This window comes from Schistocerca piceifrons, chromosome 3 (assembly GCF_021461385.2).
Source record: "Schistocerca piceifrons isolate TAMUIC-IGC-003096 chromosome 3, iqSchPice1.1, whole genome shotgun sequence".
NCBI classification, from domain to species: Eukaryota; Metazoa; Arthropoda; class Insecta; order Orthoptera; family Acrididae; genus Schistocerca; species Schistocerca piceifrons.
In genome coordinates, this window is record NC_060140.1 from 841,228,954 (window position 1) to 841,247,019 (window position 18,066).

Below are 18,066 nucleotides of genomic sequence, written 5' to 3' on the forward strand. Positions count from 1 at the left end.
AATGTTTTGACTCATCAGTATAAACTCCGGCCGAACAGGCCATGAAGGCTCAACGGTACCGATCGGCCACCGTGTCATCCTCAGCCCACAAGCGTCACTGGATGTGGATATGGAGGGGCATGTGGTCAGCACACCACTCTCTCGGCCATATGTCAGTTTACGAGACCGGAGTCGCTACTTCTCAGTCAAGCAGTTCCTCAGTTTATCTCACAAGGGCTGAGTACACACCGCTTTCTAACAGTGCTCGGCAGACCGGAAGGTAACCCAGCCAAGTGATAGCCCAGCCCGACAGAGCTTAACTTTGATGACCTGACGGGAACCGCTGTTACCACAGCGGTAAGGCCGTTGGCCGTGGAATTGCCCTGTTGCGTTCGTCAGTTGACGGGCAGCGCAATAGTTGTCGATTCACACATTCTGTTCGCGAACTAACAGCTGTTGACGGGTTTGTTCCCGGTACGTCTCAAAATCAAGCTACAATAGATATGTCGGGAACCTGGCGGATACGCCCCCACGCCTCCAGAGTGGAAGGCTGTCGCGCTACAAACGAGCGTGCGGGCAGCCTTGGATACATCGCGATCTCCGGCAGGCAGAGCATTCGCGATCATGCGTTGTGCAGAGCATCCGGCAACAGGGGAATTCCGCAGCCAATCGGAGCACGTGGCGCCAAGTTACCGTAGTTTAAAAATTGGGCGTTGTCGACCTACATAACATTAGTTATTTTGGTTTCTACTGACATCAGCTATCCAAAAAGATTTCGTGACACAATTTTTCTCCATCCTATAGTACCACATACACACACACACACACACACACACACACACACATATATATATATATATATATATATATATATATATATATGGTTCAAACGACTCTGAGCACTATGGGACTTAACATCTGAGGTCATCAGTCCCCTAGAACGTAGAACTACTTAAACCCAACTAACCTAAGGACATCAAACACAGCCATGCCCGAGGCAGGATTCGAACCTGCGACCGTAGCGGTCACGCGGTTCCAGACTGAAGCACCTAGAACTGCACGGCCACACCGGCCGGCTGTGTGTGTGTGTGTGTGTGTGTGTGTGTGTGTCTGGTAGAAATGCGTCTAATATATGCAGAATGTAAGTTAGCAGAACGGTAATGATTGGGGTGTATTATACTCGTGTCTGCATCTGTTTACTGTCAATTCTAGAAAGTAGACCAGTTACATTACCCCAGGTGCCTTCACTGTCAGTTGGTACAGGACAGAAAGTCAGTTTTGTGTTACTTTTTAATGACGTCATATTTACTTGAATGGTACAGTGTGATATGTTTCTGAACAGGTCTTCAGGGGCAGAAATGGATTACTGACTAGAAAAATAGAGGATGCTACTTCAGCAAGGACGTACTGCTGTTCATGTCTTCGTAACGAACAAGGTTACAAGAAAGGCACGCATGTTCTCATGGTATTGATATATCTTTTTGTAATGTGGAAAGTTATTCCGGATGGTTAAGGTCAATGGGACACCATTTACACAGGGTGTTTCCGTAAGAACGTGCAAAAATTTAGCAGGACATCGAGGATTCTCTACTGAGTAATTTGAGGTAGGGAACCTGGGGTCGGAGAACCCAGATTAAGGAGATAATAAGAATGAAAACACATACTGTGTACTTTTTTTTACATTAATTACAGTTAACTGCAAATACCCTCATTGACACAATGAACGTGGCATTTTTACTGTATCTTACAAAAGTGCTGAGACTGACGGCCATCAACATCAATGAAAGAATGGCATTGGCAAACAAGAGTCTGACGCGCCGTGACAAATATCCCTGGTGTGTTTAGAATAATAGCACCGGTAGCTACAATACTGGCAACTAAATCGATTCCGTATCCACTGGGGACTCATACGCAAGTGACTTTAGATATCCAAAAAGGAAATACTCAAATGGATTCAGGTCAGCTGACCTCGCAGGCCATGGAATAGGACCTCCCCTCCCTATCCAGCGACGATAAAATGCAGCACTGATATGGCTGCAGACAAACACACTGAAGTCAGGCGGTGCACCGTCATGTTGTTGTACCCACATTCCCTCACGAACAGGCAATGGTACGTTGTCCAACAACTCAGTTAGGACTCTTTCACTAAGATTTAATAAATAATAGATTTTAATAAATCTTTATCCTGCAACTGTTTGGCTGTTATCATTTACCGTGAAGAATTTCAACAGTTGCTGTTTCAGCCATGTTTAAAATCTTGATTTCTGCACTAACGTCAAGTACAGGTGGCCCATTCAGCAGGCCTACTGCCTCATGACTTCCAAGTAATCAGGCTGGTCCTACTAGTTTCCTTGCTTGAAATAAAGAATGTACGTGTAAATAAACTGCACAGTTCTTGTAAACTTGTACGCATATTATCTTTGAATAAGCTGGAAAACTATAGTGCTAGACAAAGCGGTAGACATGTTTACTTCCATACCTCATTAAACTGACTTATTCGACCCCAGGTTGCCTACCTCATGTTCTTCAGTGGTGAATTCTTTATGTTCTGTTACATTTTTACGCGCTCTTATGAAAACATCTTGTAGAACGGAGCACAATTAAAAATGAAGTTTCAGTAACTTAGCATCACAGATCAAAAAACGAAAAAGAGAACAATAAATAAATAAAATATTTTTAATCCTGGTTACCAGTTTCGGTCTTCAAGGCCATCCTCAGACCAAAGTTCCAGGTCACGTAAAGAACCAATGCACAGAGCTCCTGTCTGTTACTGGCTGCTAGCTGTGCCGAACTGCTGAGCTGTGCAGCTACCAGTCGATGCTACCCAGCGGTTCTGTGCACTGGTTCTTCGCATCACCTGGAGCCTTTGCCTGAGGATGGTCTTAAAGACCGACACCGGTAACCAGAATTAAATACAAAAATTTCTTGCTATGTGGATTGTTCCTTTTATTAAAGGTACGATCGCAGTGTTCTGCAATGGTGCCAAAAATGATATTGTCTTGTTGTGGTCTTCAGTCCTGAGACCGGTTTGATGCAGCTCTCCATGCTACTCTATCCTGTGCATGCTTCTTCACTTCCCAGTACCTACCGCAATTTACGTCCTTTTGAATCTGCTTAGTGTATTCATCTCTTGGTCTCCCTCTACGATTTTTACCCTCCACGCTGCCCTCCAGTAATAAACTGGTGATTCCTTGATGGCTCAGAACATGTCCTACCAACCGATCACTTCTTCTAGTCAAGTTGTGCCACAAACTCCTCTTCTCCCCAATTCTATTCTCCTCATTAGTTATGTGATCTACCCACCTAATCTTCAGCATTCTTCTGTAGCACCACATTTCGAAAGCTTCTGTTCTTTTCTTGTCCAAACTATTTATTGTCCATGTTTCACTTCCATACATGGCTACACTCCATACAAATACTTTCAGAAACGACTTCCTGAAATTTAAATCTATACTCGATGTTAACAAATTTCTCTTCTTCAGAAACGCTTTTCTTGCCACTGCTAGTCTACATTTTATATCGTCTCTACTTCGACCATCATCAGTTATTTTGCTCCCCAAATAGCAAAGCTCCTTTACTACTTTAAGTGTCTCATTTCCTAATCTAATTCCCTCAGCATCACCCGAGTTAACTCGACAACATTCCATTATCCTCGTTTTGCTTTTGTTGATGTTCATTTTATATCATCCTTTCAAGACACTGTCAATTCCGTTCCACTGCTCTTCCAAGTCCTTTGCCGTCTCTGACAGAATTACAATGTCATCGGCGAACCTCAAAGCTTTTATTTCTTCACCATGGTTTTTAATACCTACTCCGAATTTTTCTTTTGTTTCCTTTATTGCTTGCTCAATATACAGATTGAATAACATCGGGGAGAGGCTACAGCCCTGTCTTACTCCCATCCCAACCACTGCTTCCCTTTCATGTCGCTCAACTCTTGTAAGTGCCATCTGGTTTCTGTACAAATTGTAAATAGCCTTTGATTCCCTGTATTTTACCCCTGTCACCTTTAGAATTTGAAAGAGAGTATTCCAGTCAACATTGTCAAAAGCTTTCTCTAGGTCTACAAATGCTAGAAACGTAGGTTTGCCTTTTCTTAATCTATTTTGTAAGATAAGTCGTAGGGTCAGTATTGCCTCACGTGTTCCAATATTTCTACGGAATCCAAACCGATCTTCCCCGAGGTCGGCTTTTACCAGTTTTTCCATTTCCAGTGATAGTCGAAGTTTATTTAGACCCTTTACCTGCGCTGGCGTTCGTGTTCGCGGCAGTCTACTGCAGTGATTAGCCCGCGGTTCTTCTCCACGCCGGCAGGTGTCGGTGTCTCAGTCGCTGTGTCGGCGCACCCGCACGCCTTCGCTGGACTACGCGCAGACCGCGGAGGTCGCCTTCCTCACGGGGCCCCCGGCTACCAGGGGCTGGGCCACCACTGCCAGGTAGGCTCTGCTCACGCTCCGTGCTGCTGCTATTAACGCTGCTGCCGGTATACCGCCTGGCAGAAGAGCTAAACCACCCTGAAGACGTGGTCGGGTGTCAATGTGACACCATCAACAGGTAGGTACTGTGAGGTGACAAAAGTCGTGGAATAGCGATATGCACATACAGGGTGGTCTATTCATCGTGACCGGGCCAAATATCACACGAAATAAGCGTCAAACGAAAAAACTACAAAGAACGAAACCTGTCTAGTTTGAAGGGGGAAACCAGATGGCGAAATGGTTGGCCTGCTAGATGGCGCTGCCATAGGTCAAACGTATATCAACTGCGTTTTTTTTAAATAGGAACCCCTATTTTTATTACATGTTCGCGTAGTACGTAAAGAAATATGAATGTTTTAGTTGGACCATTTTTTTCGCTTTGTGATAAATGGCGCTGTAATAGTCACAAACGTATGGCTCACAATTTTAGACGAACAGTTGGTAACAGGTAGGTTTTTTAAATTAAAATACAGAGCGTAGGTACGTTTGAACATTTTATTTCGATTGTTCCAATGTGATACATGTACCTTTGTGAACTTATCATTTCTGAGAACACATGCTGCTACAGCGTGTTTACCTGTAAATACCACATTAATGCAATAAATGCTCAAAACGATGTCCGTCAACCTCAATGCATTTGGCAATACGTGTAACGACATTCTTCTCAACAGCGAGTAGTTCGCCTTCCGTAATGTTCGTACATGCATTGACAATTCGCGGACTCATGTTGTCAGGCGTTGTCGGTGGATCACTATGGCAAATATCGTTCAACTTTCCCCACAGAAAGAAATCGTGGACGTCAGATCCGGTGAACGTGCTTCGACGACCAATCCACCTGTCATGAAGTATGCTATTCAATACCTCTTTAACCGCACGCGAGCTTTGTGCCGAACATCCATCGTGTTGGAAGTACATCGCCATTTTGTCATGCAGTGAAACATCTTGTAGTAACATCAGTAGAACATTACGTAGGAAACCAGCATACATTGCGCCAGTTAGATTGCCATCGATAAAATGGAGGCTAACTATCATTCCTGCCATAATGCCGCACCATACATTAACTCGCCAAGGTCGCTGATGTTCCACTCGTCGCAGCCATCGTGGATTTTCCGTTGCCCAATAGTACACATTATACCGGTTTACGTTACCGCTCTTGGTGAATGACACTTCGTCGCTAAGTAGAACGCGTGCAAAAAATCTGTCATCGTCCCGTAATTTCTCTTGAGCCCAGTGGCAGAACTGTACACGACGTTCAAAGTCGTCGCCATGCAATTCCTGGAGCATAGAAATATGATACGAGTGCAATCGATGTTGATGTAGCATTCTCAACACTGACGTGTTTGAGATTCCCGATTCTCGCGCAATTTGTCTGCTACTGATGTGCGGACTAGCCGCGACAGCAGCTAAAACACCTACTTGGGCATCATCATTTGTTGCAGGTCGTGGTTGACGTTTCAAATGTGACTGAACGCTTCCTGTTTCCTTAAATAACGTAACTATCCGGCGAACGGTCGGGACACTTTGATGATGTCGTCCAGAATACCGAGCAGCATACATAGCACACGCCCGTTGGGCATTTTGATCACAATAGCCATACATCAACACGATATCGACCTTTTCCACAATTGGTAAACGGTGCATTTTAACACGGGTAATGTATCACGAAGCAAATACCGTCCGCACTGGAGGAATGTTACGTGATACCACGTACTTATACATTTGTGACTATTATAGCGCCATATATCACAAAGCGAAAAAAGTGGTCCAACTAAAACATTTATATTTCTTTACGTACTACGCGAATATGTAATAAAAAATGGGGGTTCCTATTTAAAAAGGAACGCACATGATATCCGTTTGACCTATAGCAGCGCCATCTAGCGGGCCAACCGTAGCGCCATCTGGTTTCCCCTTCAAGCTAAACGAGTTTCGTTCTTTGTAGTTTTTTCGTTTGATGCTTATTTGGTGAGATATTTGGCCCGGTCACTATCAATGGACAACCCTGTATACAGATGGCGGTAGCATCGTGTACACAAGGTGTGAAAGGCCAGTGCATTGGCGGAGCTGTCATTTGTACTCTGGTGGTGTGGATAGAAGTCCGATGTGATTATGACCGCACGGTGGGAATTAACACTCTTTGAACGCTTAATAGTAATTGGAGTTAGACACACGAGACATTACATTTCGGGAATCTTTAGGGAATTCAATATCCTGAATTCCACAGTGTTGAAAATACCAAATTTAAGGATTTATCTCTCGCCATGGACAACGCAGTGGCTCACAGTGTTCACTGAAGGACCGAGAGAAACGGCGTTTGCGTAGAGTGGTCAGTGCTAACAAGCAACACTGCGTGAAATAATCGCAGAAATCAATGTGGGACGTACGACGAATGTGTCCCTTAGGACAGTGCGGCTATATTTGGCGTTAGTGTCAGCAGACAACCGACGTGAGATTCTTTGCTAATAGCACGACATCGACTGCAGCGTCTCTTCTGGGCTTGTGGCCATATGCGTTTGGCCAGAGACGTCTGGGAAATCACGGCCTGGTCAGACGAGACGTGATTTCAGTTGTTAAGAGCTGACGGTAGGTTTCGAGTGTGGCACAGACCCCACGAAGACATGGACCCACGTTGTCCACAAGGCACTATGCAAGCTGGTGCTGGCCCCATAATGGTGTGGGCTGTGTTTACATGGAATGGACTGACACCTCTGGATGCTCGGCTACTTGGAGACCATTTGCAGCCGTTCATGCACTTCATGTTTCAAAACAACGATGTAATTTTTATGGATGACAATAAGTCATGTCACCAGGCCACAGTTGTTCGCGATTGATTTGAAGAACATTCTGGACAGCTGGAGCGAATGATTTGGCCACCCATATAGCCCCAGATGAATACCATCGAACACCTGTGACACAGAATCGAGAGGTCAGTTCGTGCGCAAAATCTTGCAATCGCAACACTTTCTAAATTATGGACTGCCATAGAGGCAGCACGGCTGTACTGCAGAGGAGTTCCAACGACTTGTTGAGTCCATGTCACGTCGAGTTGCTGCACTACGTCGGGAAAAACGAGGTCCGACACGATTTTACGAGGCATCTCCTATCTTTTGTCACCTCGCTGTAAATTATTACAGTTGCAGTTCTCTGTGATTAATAGAATGGCCACCATAGTTCCTTAATGGAGTTTCTGTTTAGAGTTCATACCTGCCCTGCTTGAATATATAAGGTCCTTGAATGCCATCAGATAATGAGTGATTAATAAAGGACACGAACACACCGCATACTCGTGAAATAGGGTTTCAAAGGTATCTCATTCTCGGTCTCCATTTGGGCAGCCCGTCCAATAGTGCACATGTCCAAATTTGTAAGGCATTCGAGTGTGACACGCGTCTGATGTTGGACTGTAAGGAAACGTGAAAGGACGCATAATCGTTCTACGGTTCGACCACGTCTGACCACCACAAAGGAGGCTCGCCGTATTGTGCACCAAACACATCGTAACCTCTTCCCATCTGCGTCTGCCGTCCAAATAATCGACACTTTGCAACATTCGGTGTCGTCTCATGCCATTGGTCAGAGACCAACAGCAACCGTACCAGCGAATTACCGTTCCATGCACAGACTGCCGTTAAGACTACAACAAGAAAGGTTGCGTCGGGAGTGATTCAGTGGGCTGATGACGCATAGTGTCGCGTTTTGATGAGATGAATCCTCCGTCGCTGAGATGGCGGCGGTCTGGGAAGAGGTCCCATTGTTCCAATGTTTTGGCCAGGCACAGCGTTGTTACTTATGTAATGGTGTGATGAGCCATCGGGTATGACTTCAGGTCACGGCAGGTAGACATTGAGGGCACTCTGAAGGCACAACACTACGTCACACACACCCGGCGCCCTCATTCGTCACCTCTCACCCAGCAGTATCGTCCTCCCATTTTTCAACAGGACAATACTCGTCCACACATCACCATATTCAGGCACTGCAATGGTCGGAAAGATCCTCATATGTGAGTGGTATCAGCTCTGACGTCTACTCCGTCCCAAGGCCAACATTCATAATTTCAAGGACACCTTATCCCAGGATACGATGCAATGGCCTTTTGACATATTTGCCACCCAAATCAGTGCATCCATCCAGATTAGAAAGGGTGCAGTATCATATTGATAAGGGACCTCATATTGCCAAATAATTTAGAAATTTCACTCAGTTTTGTAACCACTGAAACAACATGACTTTCGCTGTCAACACGTGCAGTTTCATCTGATTTCCTTATACACTTCCGGGTGCTTCACTTTTTTGTCGTGCAGTGTACATGTGCTAAGCAGCTATCTAATAAAGATAGGGAAAACACGAGGTGCACTGCTCTCGCGAACCACATTAGTTGAGATTAATAATATGGTCTAGCTTGTTATACTATTACAGTTGCTGCTACAGTCACGATTTTCCTTCATTTATTTTCAGCACGATACGTTTCGGGAAGTTATTCCTATTAAGTGTATTGTTAGTGTGTTACACTATAAGTGTGATTATTGCAGAGTTCTGATGACTTTACACATAAGTGTTACGTAGCTACACGATCTTTGCTAAAGGTCTCGAAACTTCAAAGGTGATAATGGAACACTGAAACATAAATCTTAAAATTATACACTCTCCAGTCTCATTAATGTGAACAGTTGTCAAATCCTGAATAACCTCCTCTTGCAGCGCCCACCACGCTCTTCTGGACGTCAGATAAACCGCTCTGTTTCCGCACTAGGGTAACGACAGCACTGTTTTACGTGTTCTCCGACACACTTTATATGCACTCTGCTGCCCGTACTGCCACCTGCCGTTTGTGAGCGGTTATTGTGCATTGACGTCGAACATAGGCGGTGTTCACATTAACGTAATTCGACCGTGTATTAAAAGGAAATGCAAACAGGGTAAATCTTAAATGACGGATGCGAAATGTCTACAATCAGAGAAAATTCTGCGTCAGTCAGCACTTAATCAGTCTGTAAATAAAGTATAAGGGTACTGCGACATCACTGATCCTTAACAGCCAGATATATGCTGGTTCGAATAATTATCTATTCCGCCAAATCGCTAGCCAACTTGGTGTCTGGCTAAAGTGCTCGCGATGTTATTCGTTTTTACAATTTTGTAAAATTTATATCTTGAAGAAATACGTAAAGATCACATAAAAGTATACACAAAGAATATTTCAGCAGCAAAGACGAATTTATATTTTAGTGCCCAGGGCGAACAAACTGAATATTTACGTACTGTTAGGCGAATTCTTGTAATAATTATGTAATACACTACTGAGCTCCAGTGACAACTAGTATGCACAAGGAGTAATTTTTAAGTATTACAGTAAACTACGTATCAGGTTGTAACGCGCCCGGGAGTACAAATGGGGGCAGAGGACCCTTAAACTGGTTGCCGTTTCGTGACCGTGCGCCCTGTCCACACCACGTACCTGGTAATCCCGCGGCGGTCCTACTGTTATGCTCCACACTGCTGTTGGCTTGCGTGAAATTATCTATCGAAATATGCAAGCGAATAAGGGGAGCCACTCAACGTTAAAACACAACACTGTCCTACGTCTGGTATGAACATCTATATTCTGAGACGATAAGGAATCACAGGTTGCACTGTTTACATTCTAAGTCGTAAACGTTTATCCCAATTAACAATCTTGATGATTATCTGTCCACAATATCACTCAAGACGACCGTACGCGTAACCGACACGACGCTGGTGATTGTTCAAATATGGCTCTGAGCACTATGGGACTTAACATCTATGGTCATCAGTCCCCTAGAACTTAGAACTACTTAAACCTAACTAACCTAAGGACATCACACAACACCCAGCCATCACGAGGCAGAGAAAATCCCTGACCCCGCCGGGAATCGAACCCGGGAACCCGGGCGTGGGAAGCAGGAACGCTACCGCACGACCACGAGATGCGGGCTGCTGGTGATTGTTGATGATGCGGAAGCCGAATTGTCGAACGAAAGTTCTTACGCTCGTCATACAAACAGATATCTGGTAATAGTCCTCCTTGTCACTAGTAATGATATAGCACTGTTTGTAAAGATAATTTTTCAGTTTTGAGTTCTCACTTGTACGAGCGTGCGCGTAACCGTCGCGGCGAGGCTGATTGTTGATAAAGTGGAAACGCACGTGAGCACGTCCTCACGCTCGCTACAAATCACTGTCACTTGATTGCACTCTTTTATGGTAACTAATTTTTACTGATTCACAGCAGTTCATTCCGGGAGACCGAACACGGCGCGGATGATCGATGCTGTGCGACACGCAACGAGAGTATACATAAATACGTTATTTACGGCAACACTTCAACTTCCATACTAACAGTGCCTCTCACATGCAGAGCTACTCACTACACAACATATCAGTTCCGTGTCCCACGCTCGACTCGACAGACGCGGCTGCCCGCAAAGATACTCCGCAACCAAGCCAGCGATATGACAGTACGCTTCCAAGGTGAAGGATTAAAATAAAATTAAGTCTTTTATGTCCTCATATTGTGATTGCATATAATGTTCTGGATACACTTAATTATCTCCCAGCGGAACTTCGGCGTTTTCTATGGTTTGATGGTTGTAGTGGAATAGACATGTCCTCCTGGACAAATGATTATAGCCTAACTATGGGAGCTCAGAGATCGATATAATCTCTTTTTTTCTTCTTCTTTTCTTTTGTGACGAAATATAATAAATATTGTTCTTCATGTGTGAGGGAACATTCACTTTATTAAAAGCACTACAGAACAGTTGGGCGCGCCACCACATTTACTACTCGTTCGTTCATACGCTCCTAACGCTTCTCTAATTCAGAGTCGCATCATATGCAAGGGCTATCCGGAACATAAAGTCCGATCGATTGCGAAATGGAAATCACAGTTAAAATCCGATGAAGCTTTTCACAGGTGTGTTGGGCAGTATCTCTAGTACGCCCGTTGATCGCGGCACTTCGCTTTTTTCACCCCTGAGCGCACAGTGCGCACCTAAAGATGCCTAGAAAATAGTGTCTCCGGCCAAGTACGAGCGCCTGTGACAGATTTCGCCTAATTTCATGCAGACCACACAGCGTAATTGTCGTGCATTTCCTTCTTCACGACAATTCTCGGCCGCACACACCAAGGGGAAGTGATGAAGATCGTGCAGCGGTTTCTATGGAAACTGGTCTCTCACTGTACTGCCCGTATTTGCCCTCCCCCTCATTTTCATATCTTTGCTCGCATGAAACATTGGTTACGAGAACAACATTTTGGCACAGACATCGAGCTGCAGATCAGGATAGAGAATTGGCGAAAAGCGCAGGCGGCTGTCTTCTATGGCGAGGGTATTGGGAAGTTGGTACAACGGTACGACATGTTTCTAAGTTGGAGCGGCAGCTATATACAGAAGCAGCTGGTAGGTGTAGCTAAATGTTGCAAATAAAACATTTTTTTTATTTTTATTTTGGTTTCCATTTCGCGAGGTATCGGGTGTTGCTTTCCAAATAGCCCTCATAATACAGGACCATACTATTCGCTATAATTTACGTACACTTGTGCATGATTAATTAATGTCAGCAGAATCCAATCATTTTTCTGACAGAGATTTCCAGATGCGAATAGCTTCCTAGTCTTCCGAAAAGATTAAAAGTATGCAGTCTGCCAGGAAGTTTCATACCGGCGCACACTTCACTGAAGAGTAAGAATTCATTTTGGTACTTTCTGGCCATTAGCACTGCGTGAAAGTACCGAACATAGTCGAACTGTTTAGTCGACGAGCAACTCACAACAGTGCTACTGTGCAAGTGGTGTTGATACAAATAAGAGCAATGGCAAAGCACCATTCACGAATTATCGAAAATATTCATTTAAATAGTTCATTCCTTCTCGAGCACACATTTCCATCTCCCAGTCCTCGGTAGCTCCACACAAATATTCCCATTCAACAGCAACACTCCCACCAAAAGGTACATTGGCATTGTGAAACATTATCTATACACTAATGATAACATAAAAGGCTTTTTAAGACAAGAATTACGAAAGAAATTAAATTTTGGGTTGAGATTAGGAACAAATTCGCCACTGACCGCAAGCATGTTCTTTCCGTCGTGACCGATTTCGAGACTACTACCTGCATCTTCGGATGCAGCCGGTATGTATACACACTAACAAGGAACCCCTTGAGTGGGAAGTCACAAAGGGCCCGTGATGTTTATGGCATTTGACGCCCCACATATTGCCTACCTAACAACCATAATATTGGCAGCTAACAGCAACAGGGGTGAGAGTGGAGGTATCCAATGGCGAGCATAGCATGAGACTACGGATCGTAGTGGAATTGTTTAGTCGACGAATAACTCACAACAGTGCTACAGTGCTATTGGTGTTGATACAAAGCAGAGCAATGACAACGATAAATACAGCAAACATTGCATTATATATACAACAACGGTTGCCGGAGTTGACATACAGTCAGGAAGGAACCCACAGAATTTCGCAGAGTGAGAAAGAAGTGGCAAACGAAATATCACCGTTTCTTCAAGATGAGTCAGTGGAATGTGTGGTATCGTATACGCTCGACTGTGTGGACAATGTACATGAGGAGTACAATGATGAAGATACGTGCTTAACAAGTAAACTTGATACTGAAATATGCGTCGAGCCATGCCATCATCCTTGTCGTACAGGGAGCAACAAATCCCGTCTCTAGTGAAAAGTAGTAAAGAAGAGTCCTTGTCCAAGGAGCAGATACTAAACATAATTACATACACGGAAGATCGTCCATGGCATAGTAAAGAAACGAACAGATTTCGAATAAGTCCTAGCAATATGACAGTGAGGTGTATAAGAAAAGGTATAGATATTCGAGGGAGGACAAGGTGCATTTGTTACAAAAACTGGTGTTTCCGCGTTTCAAGGACACTGGATACAATTTGCAGAATATCCATGATCGTGGCCAACTACGTTATCCACATCAAACTGCGCGCGATATAGATTACAAGTGATTTCAAGGGAAGCAGCGGATGGTTGCATAACTTCAAACAGTGCTGCAAAATTGGAATACGTAAAACAACGAAATTTCAAGCCAAGCGTCAACTTGACGATGCACAGCAAACTGTGGAATCGCCCAGAAAATTTGTAGATGAAATAAAAAAAAACTTATCCCAACGTGCAGTAAGGAATTTGTTTCCGACGTATCGTAGTATGAAGAGGAAAGGCATATGAAAGGTACCAAGAGAATTGTATCAATATCTGCTAACATCAATGCCTTAATGCATTCATATACAATTATGCCGACTGTTAACCTTGATAGTAAATTGCGTGGATGGTTATTTATCGTGCTGCTAGAAGTTGGATGTACTCTGCCCAAAGTGGGAAAATGGGCGTATACAACTACGGCATGAGTACTGCTTTTGACGAATTCGGTGATAAAAATAGCTTGCTTTTCTTTCGTTCCTGGTCTGCGTATAAAAGTCATACTCCTTTAGAGTAAGCTATCCCTGCTGAAAAGTGTGTGACGTTGCATTTCATACCACCTGGAACCACTAGACAAATTTAGCCTCTGGATGTTCTTTCGTTTTTTTTTTCCATGCAGGTACGCGTTAAAGAGTAACCAGTTTCATAATAAGCTCCACGAAATGCTGTTTCGTATTGGGTTGCATGTCATCACATTCCAGTAATTCTCATCATTCCATTATCACAATTTGATTTTATATGCTGTCCTTAAGAGTGGATACTTAAATGAACGTCCTGTACAGCTTGTAACACCCAAGGAGTTTGCCTTCGATCTTCAGGATACGAACCTTTGCGATCACCGTGCCGGGCCAATTTTCATTCGGTGTTCATGGTGCCAATTAAAGATTTGTTTTGAACATTTAATGAATGTCGACGATGTCTATTTTGTGATGCATAATTCATACATCCCATAGAAGGTTGACCTCTGCACCTCCTGGAAACTCATTTTCTGTCGCCCTCCTGACGCACATGGTGAGTCGTTGGCAGCTAATACTTTTCCTGTCACAATTATTAACACAAAATTCCGAAGTGAGCCCTATTAAAGATTATTGAATTGCGACCTCCCAATCAAGGTGTTCCGTCCCAAAAAGAACAGAGAAAATAGCAGAAAGCGAAGTACCAAGAAGGAATTATCCGAAAATAGGGCTTCACAAACTGAACAAATCAATTACGTGTTGGTCCACATCTGAAGGGTATGCAAGGAGTTATCGTACCAAATTCTGTCCAACTGGCTCGTTAGATCGCCAAAATGACGAGCTGCTCTGAGGGCCCTGAGGTGATCCGAAAGTTCACAATTGGCGAGAGATTAGGCGACCTCGCTGGAAAAGGTAGCGTTTGGCAAGTGGGAAGACAAGCAGTAGAAGTTCTCGCCGTGTGCGGGCAGACATTATCTTGCTGAAATTTAAGACCAGTATGGGTTGCAATGATGAGCACCAAACTGGGCATAAAATATAACTGACGTACCGCTGTGCTGTAAGGACGCCGCGAATGACTACCAAGGGGTCCTGCTGTGAAATGAAGTGTCAACCCAGGCCATCACTCCTGGTTGTCGGGTCGTGTGATGGGCGACAGTCAGGTTGGTATCCCACCACCGTCGGGGGCGCCTCCATACATGTTTTAGGTCTGTAATCTCATAGACTGGCCAAGAATTGTATTCAGTGATCAGTCCTGCTTCAAAATGAGCCCCGACGACATTTGCGTCGGCTCTGGATGTCGTACAAAAGTCTTGATGAGCAGGACTTACTTGAGTTGAGTACATCTACATATTGCAAAAACGAAACTACAAATATTTGCCGGAACACCTGTTGAAATTCACCTGACAACCCATATGAAAGACACACGGTGGCCGTGGTAGATTTCACGATATCATTTAGTATATAACACAGGTTTCAGTAATCATCATGAGTTATACACCATTTAAGCCTAAAAATTGCAGCAAAATAAAGTGCCTCAGTATCGTTTTGGTGATACATGTTGCTTTTGCTGTCCTCCATCGTCAACGTAGGATGCTGACAAAAAACAGTGAGGTGCCGCTGATGTCAATATAAACATGGGCGCTATTCCAAGCACATCACACATTTATTGAATGAGGCACAAACTTCAACAGAACTTTGTACACACATCAAAAAAGTTTTGCATCACCTTGGTTCCGAGAGTTCCGAAACCTCTACCTATAATTGGAATAGAGATCAACATAAACATCATTTCCGCCCTTTTTATTGCACATGAAAACCACATATTGCATGTTGTACCACCATACAGCGAGACCTTCAGAGGTGGTGGTCCAGACTGCTGTACACACCGGTACCTCTAATACCCAGTAGCACGTCCTCTTGCATTGATGCATGCCTGTATTCTTCGTGGCATACTATCAACAAGTTCATCAAGGCACTGTTGGTCCAGATTGTCCCACTCATCAACGGCGATTCAGCGTAGATCCCTCATAGTGGTTGGTAGGTCACGTCGTCCATAAACAGCCCTTTTCAATCTATCCCAGGCAAGTTCAGTAGGGTTCATGGAGAACATGCTGGCCACTCTAATCGAGCGATATCGTTATCTTGAAGGAAGTCATTCACAAGATGTGCACGATGGGGGCACGAATTGCATCCGAGAAGACGAATGCCTCGCCAATATGCTGCCAATATGGTTGCACTATCGGACGAAGGATGGCATTCAGGTATCGTACAGCCGTTACGGCGCCCTCCGTGACCACCTGCGGCGTTATGTCGGCCCCACATAATGCCACTTCAAAACAGCAGAGAACCTCCACCTTGCTGCACTCGCCGACAGTGTGTTCAAGGCGTTCAGCCTGACCGGGTTTCCTCCAAACACGTCTCCGACAATTGTCTGGTTGAAGGCATATGCGACACTCATCGGTGAAGGGAACGTGATGCCAGTCTTGAGCGGTTAATTCGGCTTGTTGTTAGACCCATCTGAACCGTGCTGCATGGTGTCGTGGTTGCAAAGGTGGAGCTCGTCGTGGAATCGGGAGTGAAGTTGAGCATCATGCAGCGTATTGCGCACAGTTTGAATCGTAACTCGACGTCCTGTGACTGCACGAAAAGCAATATTCAACATAGTGGCGTTGCTGTCAGGGTTCCTCAGAGCCAAATCCGTAGGTAGCGATCATCCAGTGCAGTAGTAGCCCTTGGGCGGACTGAACGAGGCGTGTCATCGACAGTTCCTGTCTCTCTGTCAGTCAATGTCCGAAAAACATCGTTTTGGTTCACTCCGAGACGCCTGGACACTTCCCTTGTTGAGAGCTCTTCCTGGCACAAAGTAACAATGCGGACGCAATCGAACTGCGATATTGACCTTCTACGCATGGTTGAACTACAGACAACACGAGCCGTGTACCTTCTTTCTGGTGGTATGACTGGAACTGATCGGCTGTCGGACCCCCTCCGTCTAATAGGAGCTGCTCGTGCACGGTTGTTTACATCTTTGGGGGGGGGGGGGGGGGTTAGTGACATCTCTGAACTGTCAAAGGTAGTGTGTGTGTGATAGAATATCCAAAGTCAGCGACTGTCTTCAAGAGTTTTGGAAATCGGGGTGATGCAAATCTTTTTTTGATGTGTGTATAATATTCCTAGTCTGCGACAGTCCTGCTCTGAGCCTAAGACCAGTTGGTGCACTAAACAATACTCTAGGCAGCTTAGGTACTGTCGCAGATCTTCAGATCCTCGGAGTTGTCGCAGCGACTCGAACTGAAACTTTGAAGCACCCTCTTGAAGACTTTCTCAGACAAACCCTCGACGACACAGTATCGGTTAAACCGCGCAGCGCTACATACGTAGCTGTGCGCGGTGATACCACGTCTCGGCACTATTTGTGTCTCGGAATGAGTAACTTGAAAACTAGCCCCGCGCTGCTAGCGGCATCTGCAGACAGCCGCTAGAATTTTCTCGCGGATGGACTACGCCAGGGTGTTTATGTTTTCCCGCTTAGCCTCTGATGCTGAAGGGAAGTTTATCTGCTGGGGGTTACGACTCTGGATCAGAACCTGTATAAAAATATTTTTCAGCAATGCTCTTGAGCTTAACTTAGAGTAGATATTATTATTTTTAGAGATTTTTGCTCCACGTTCCTGGACCCTTGCGTTTCAGGAGGATCACGAACGGCACCCTGCTGGCTACCTACTACAGCACGAGCGTCGTCTACGTTGTCTTCATCGCCACCTCTGTCAAGCAGGTACGTATATGGCTGGCTGCTGCCGTATTAACTACAAGGCGGCTCACTCTCTCCACGGTATCCGTGGTAATGTCTCCACGACTGGAGTTCACAGTTTCTATCACTGACTCTAATGTGTCTAACCCCGAGTCGGGAAATTTTTTACTTCTATTACAAATGACAGTGCACAAAGAGGGACTAAGAGCTATAATTAACGCTGGAAACATTTTTGGCTATCAATGACATTTTTTGATTTAATTTTACTGGCATTTTGTATACTCACCCTGGAGCTAGCACAATACTAGATTTCTAGCACGTTTGATGATAAGACATGTTGTTGATTCAACGATGGCGGACGCTAAATGGAAGAACCACCATGCTATTGTGACGATAAAAGCATTGACCGCTCTAACTGAA

General features: G+C 44.6%; 1 protein-coding gene across 2 annotated transcripts in view; it reads left to right on the forward strand.

Annotated features, from left to right (window-relative positions):
• The window catches only part of LOC124789487 (proton-coupled amino acid transporter-like protein pathetic), a 437,101-nt gene that overhangs the window by 372,526 nt on the left and 46,509 nt on the right, over window positions 1–18,066 (forward strand). For both annotated transcript variants that reach the window (XM_047256866.1, XM_047256867.1), the window contains exons 5-6: window positions 4,294–4,415; window positions 17,586–17,670. In XM_047256866.1, coding sequence (XP_047112822.1) covers window positions 4,294–4,415; window positions 17,586–17,670 — 207 coding nt within the window. The remainder of the gene's footprint in view (window positions 1–4,293; window positions 4,416–17,585; window positions 17,671–18,066) is intronic.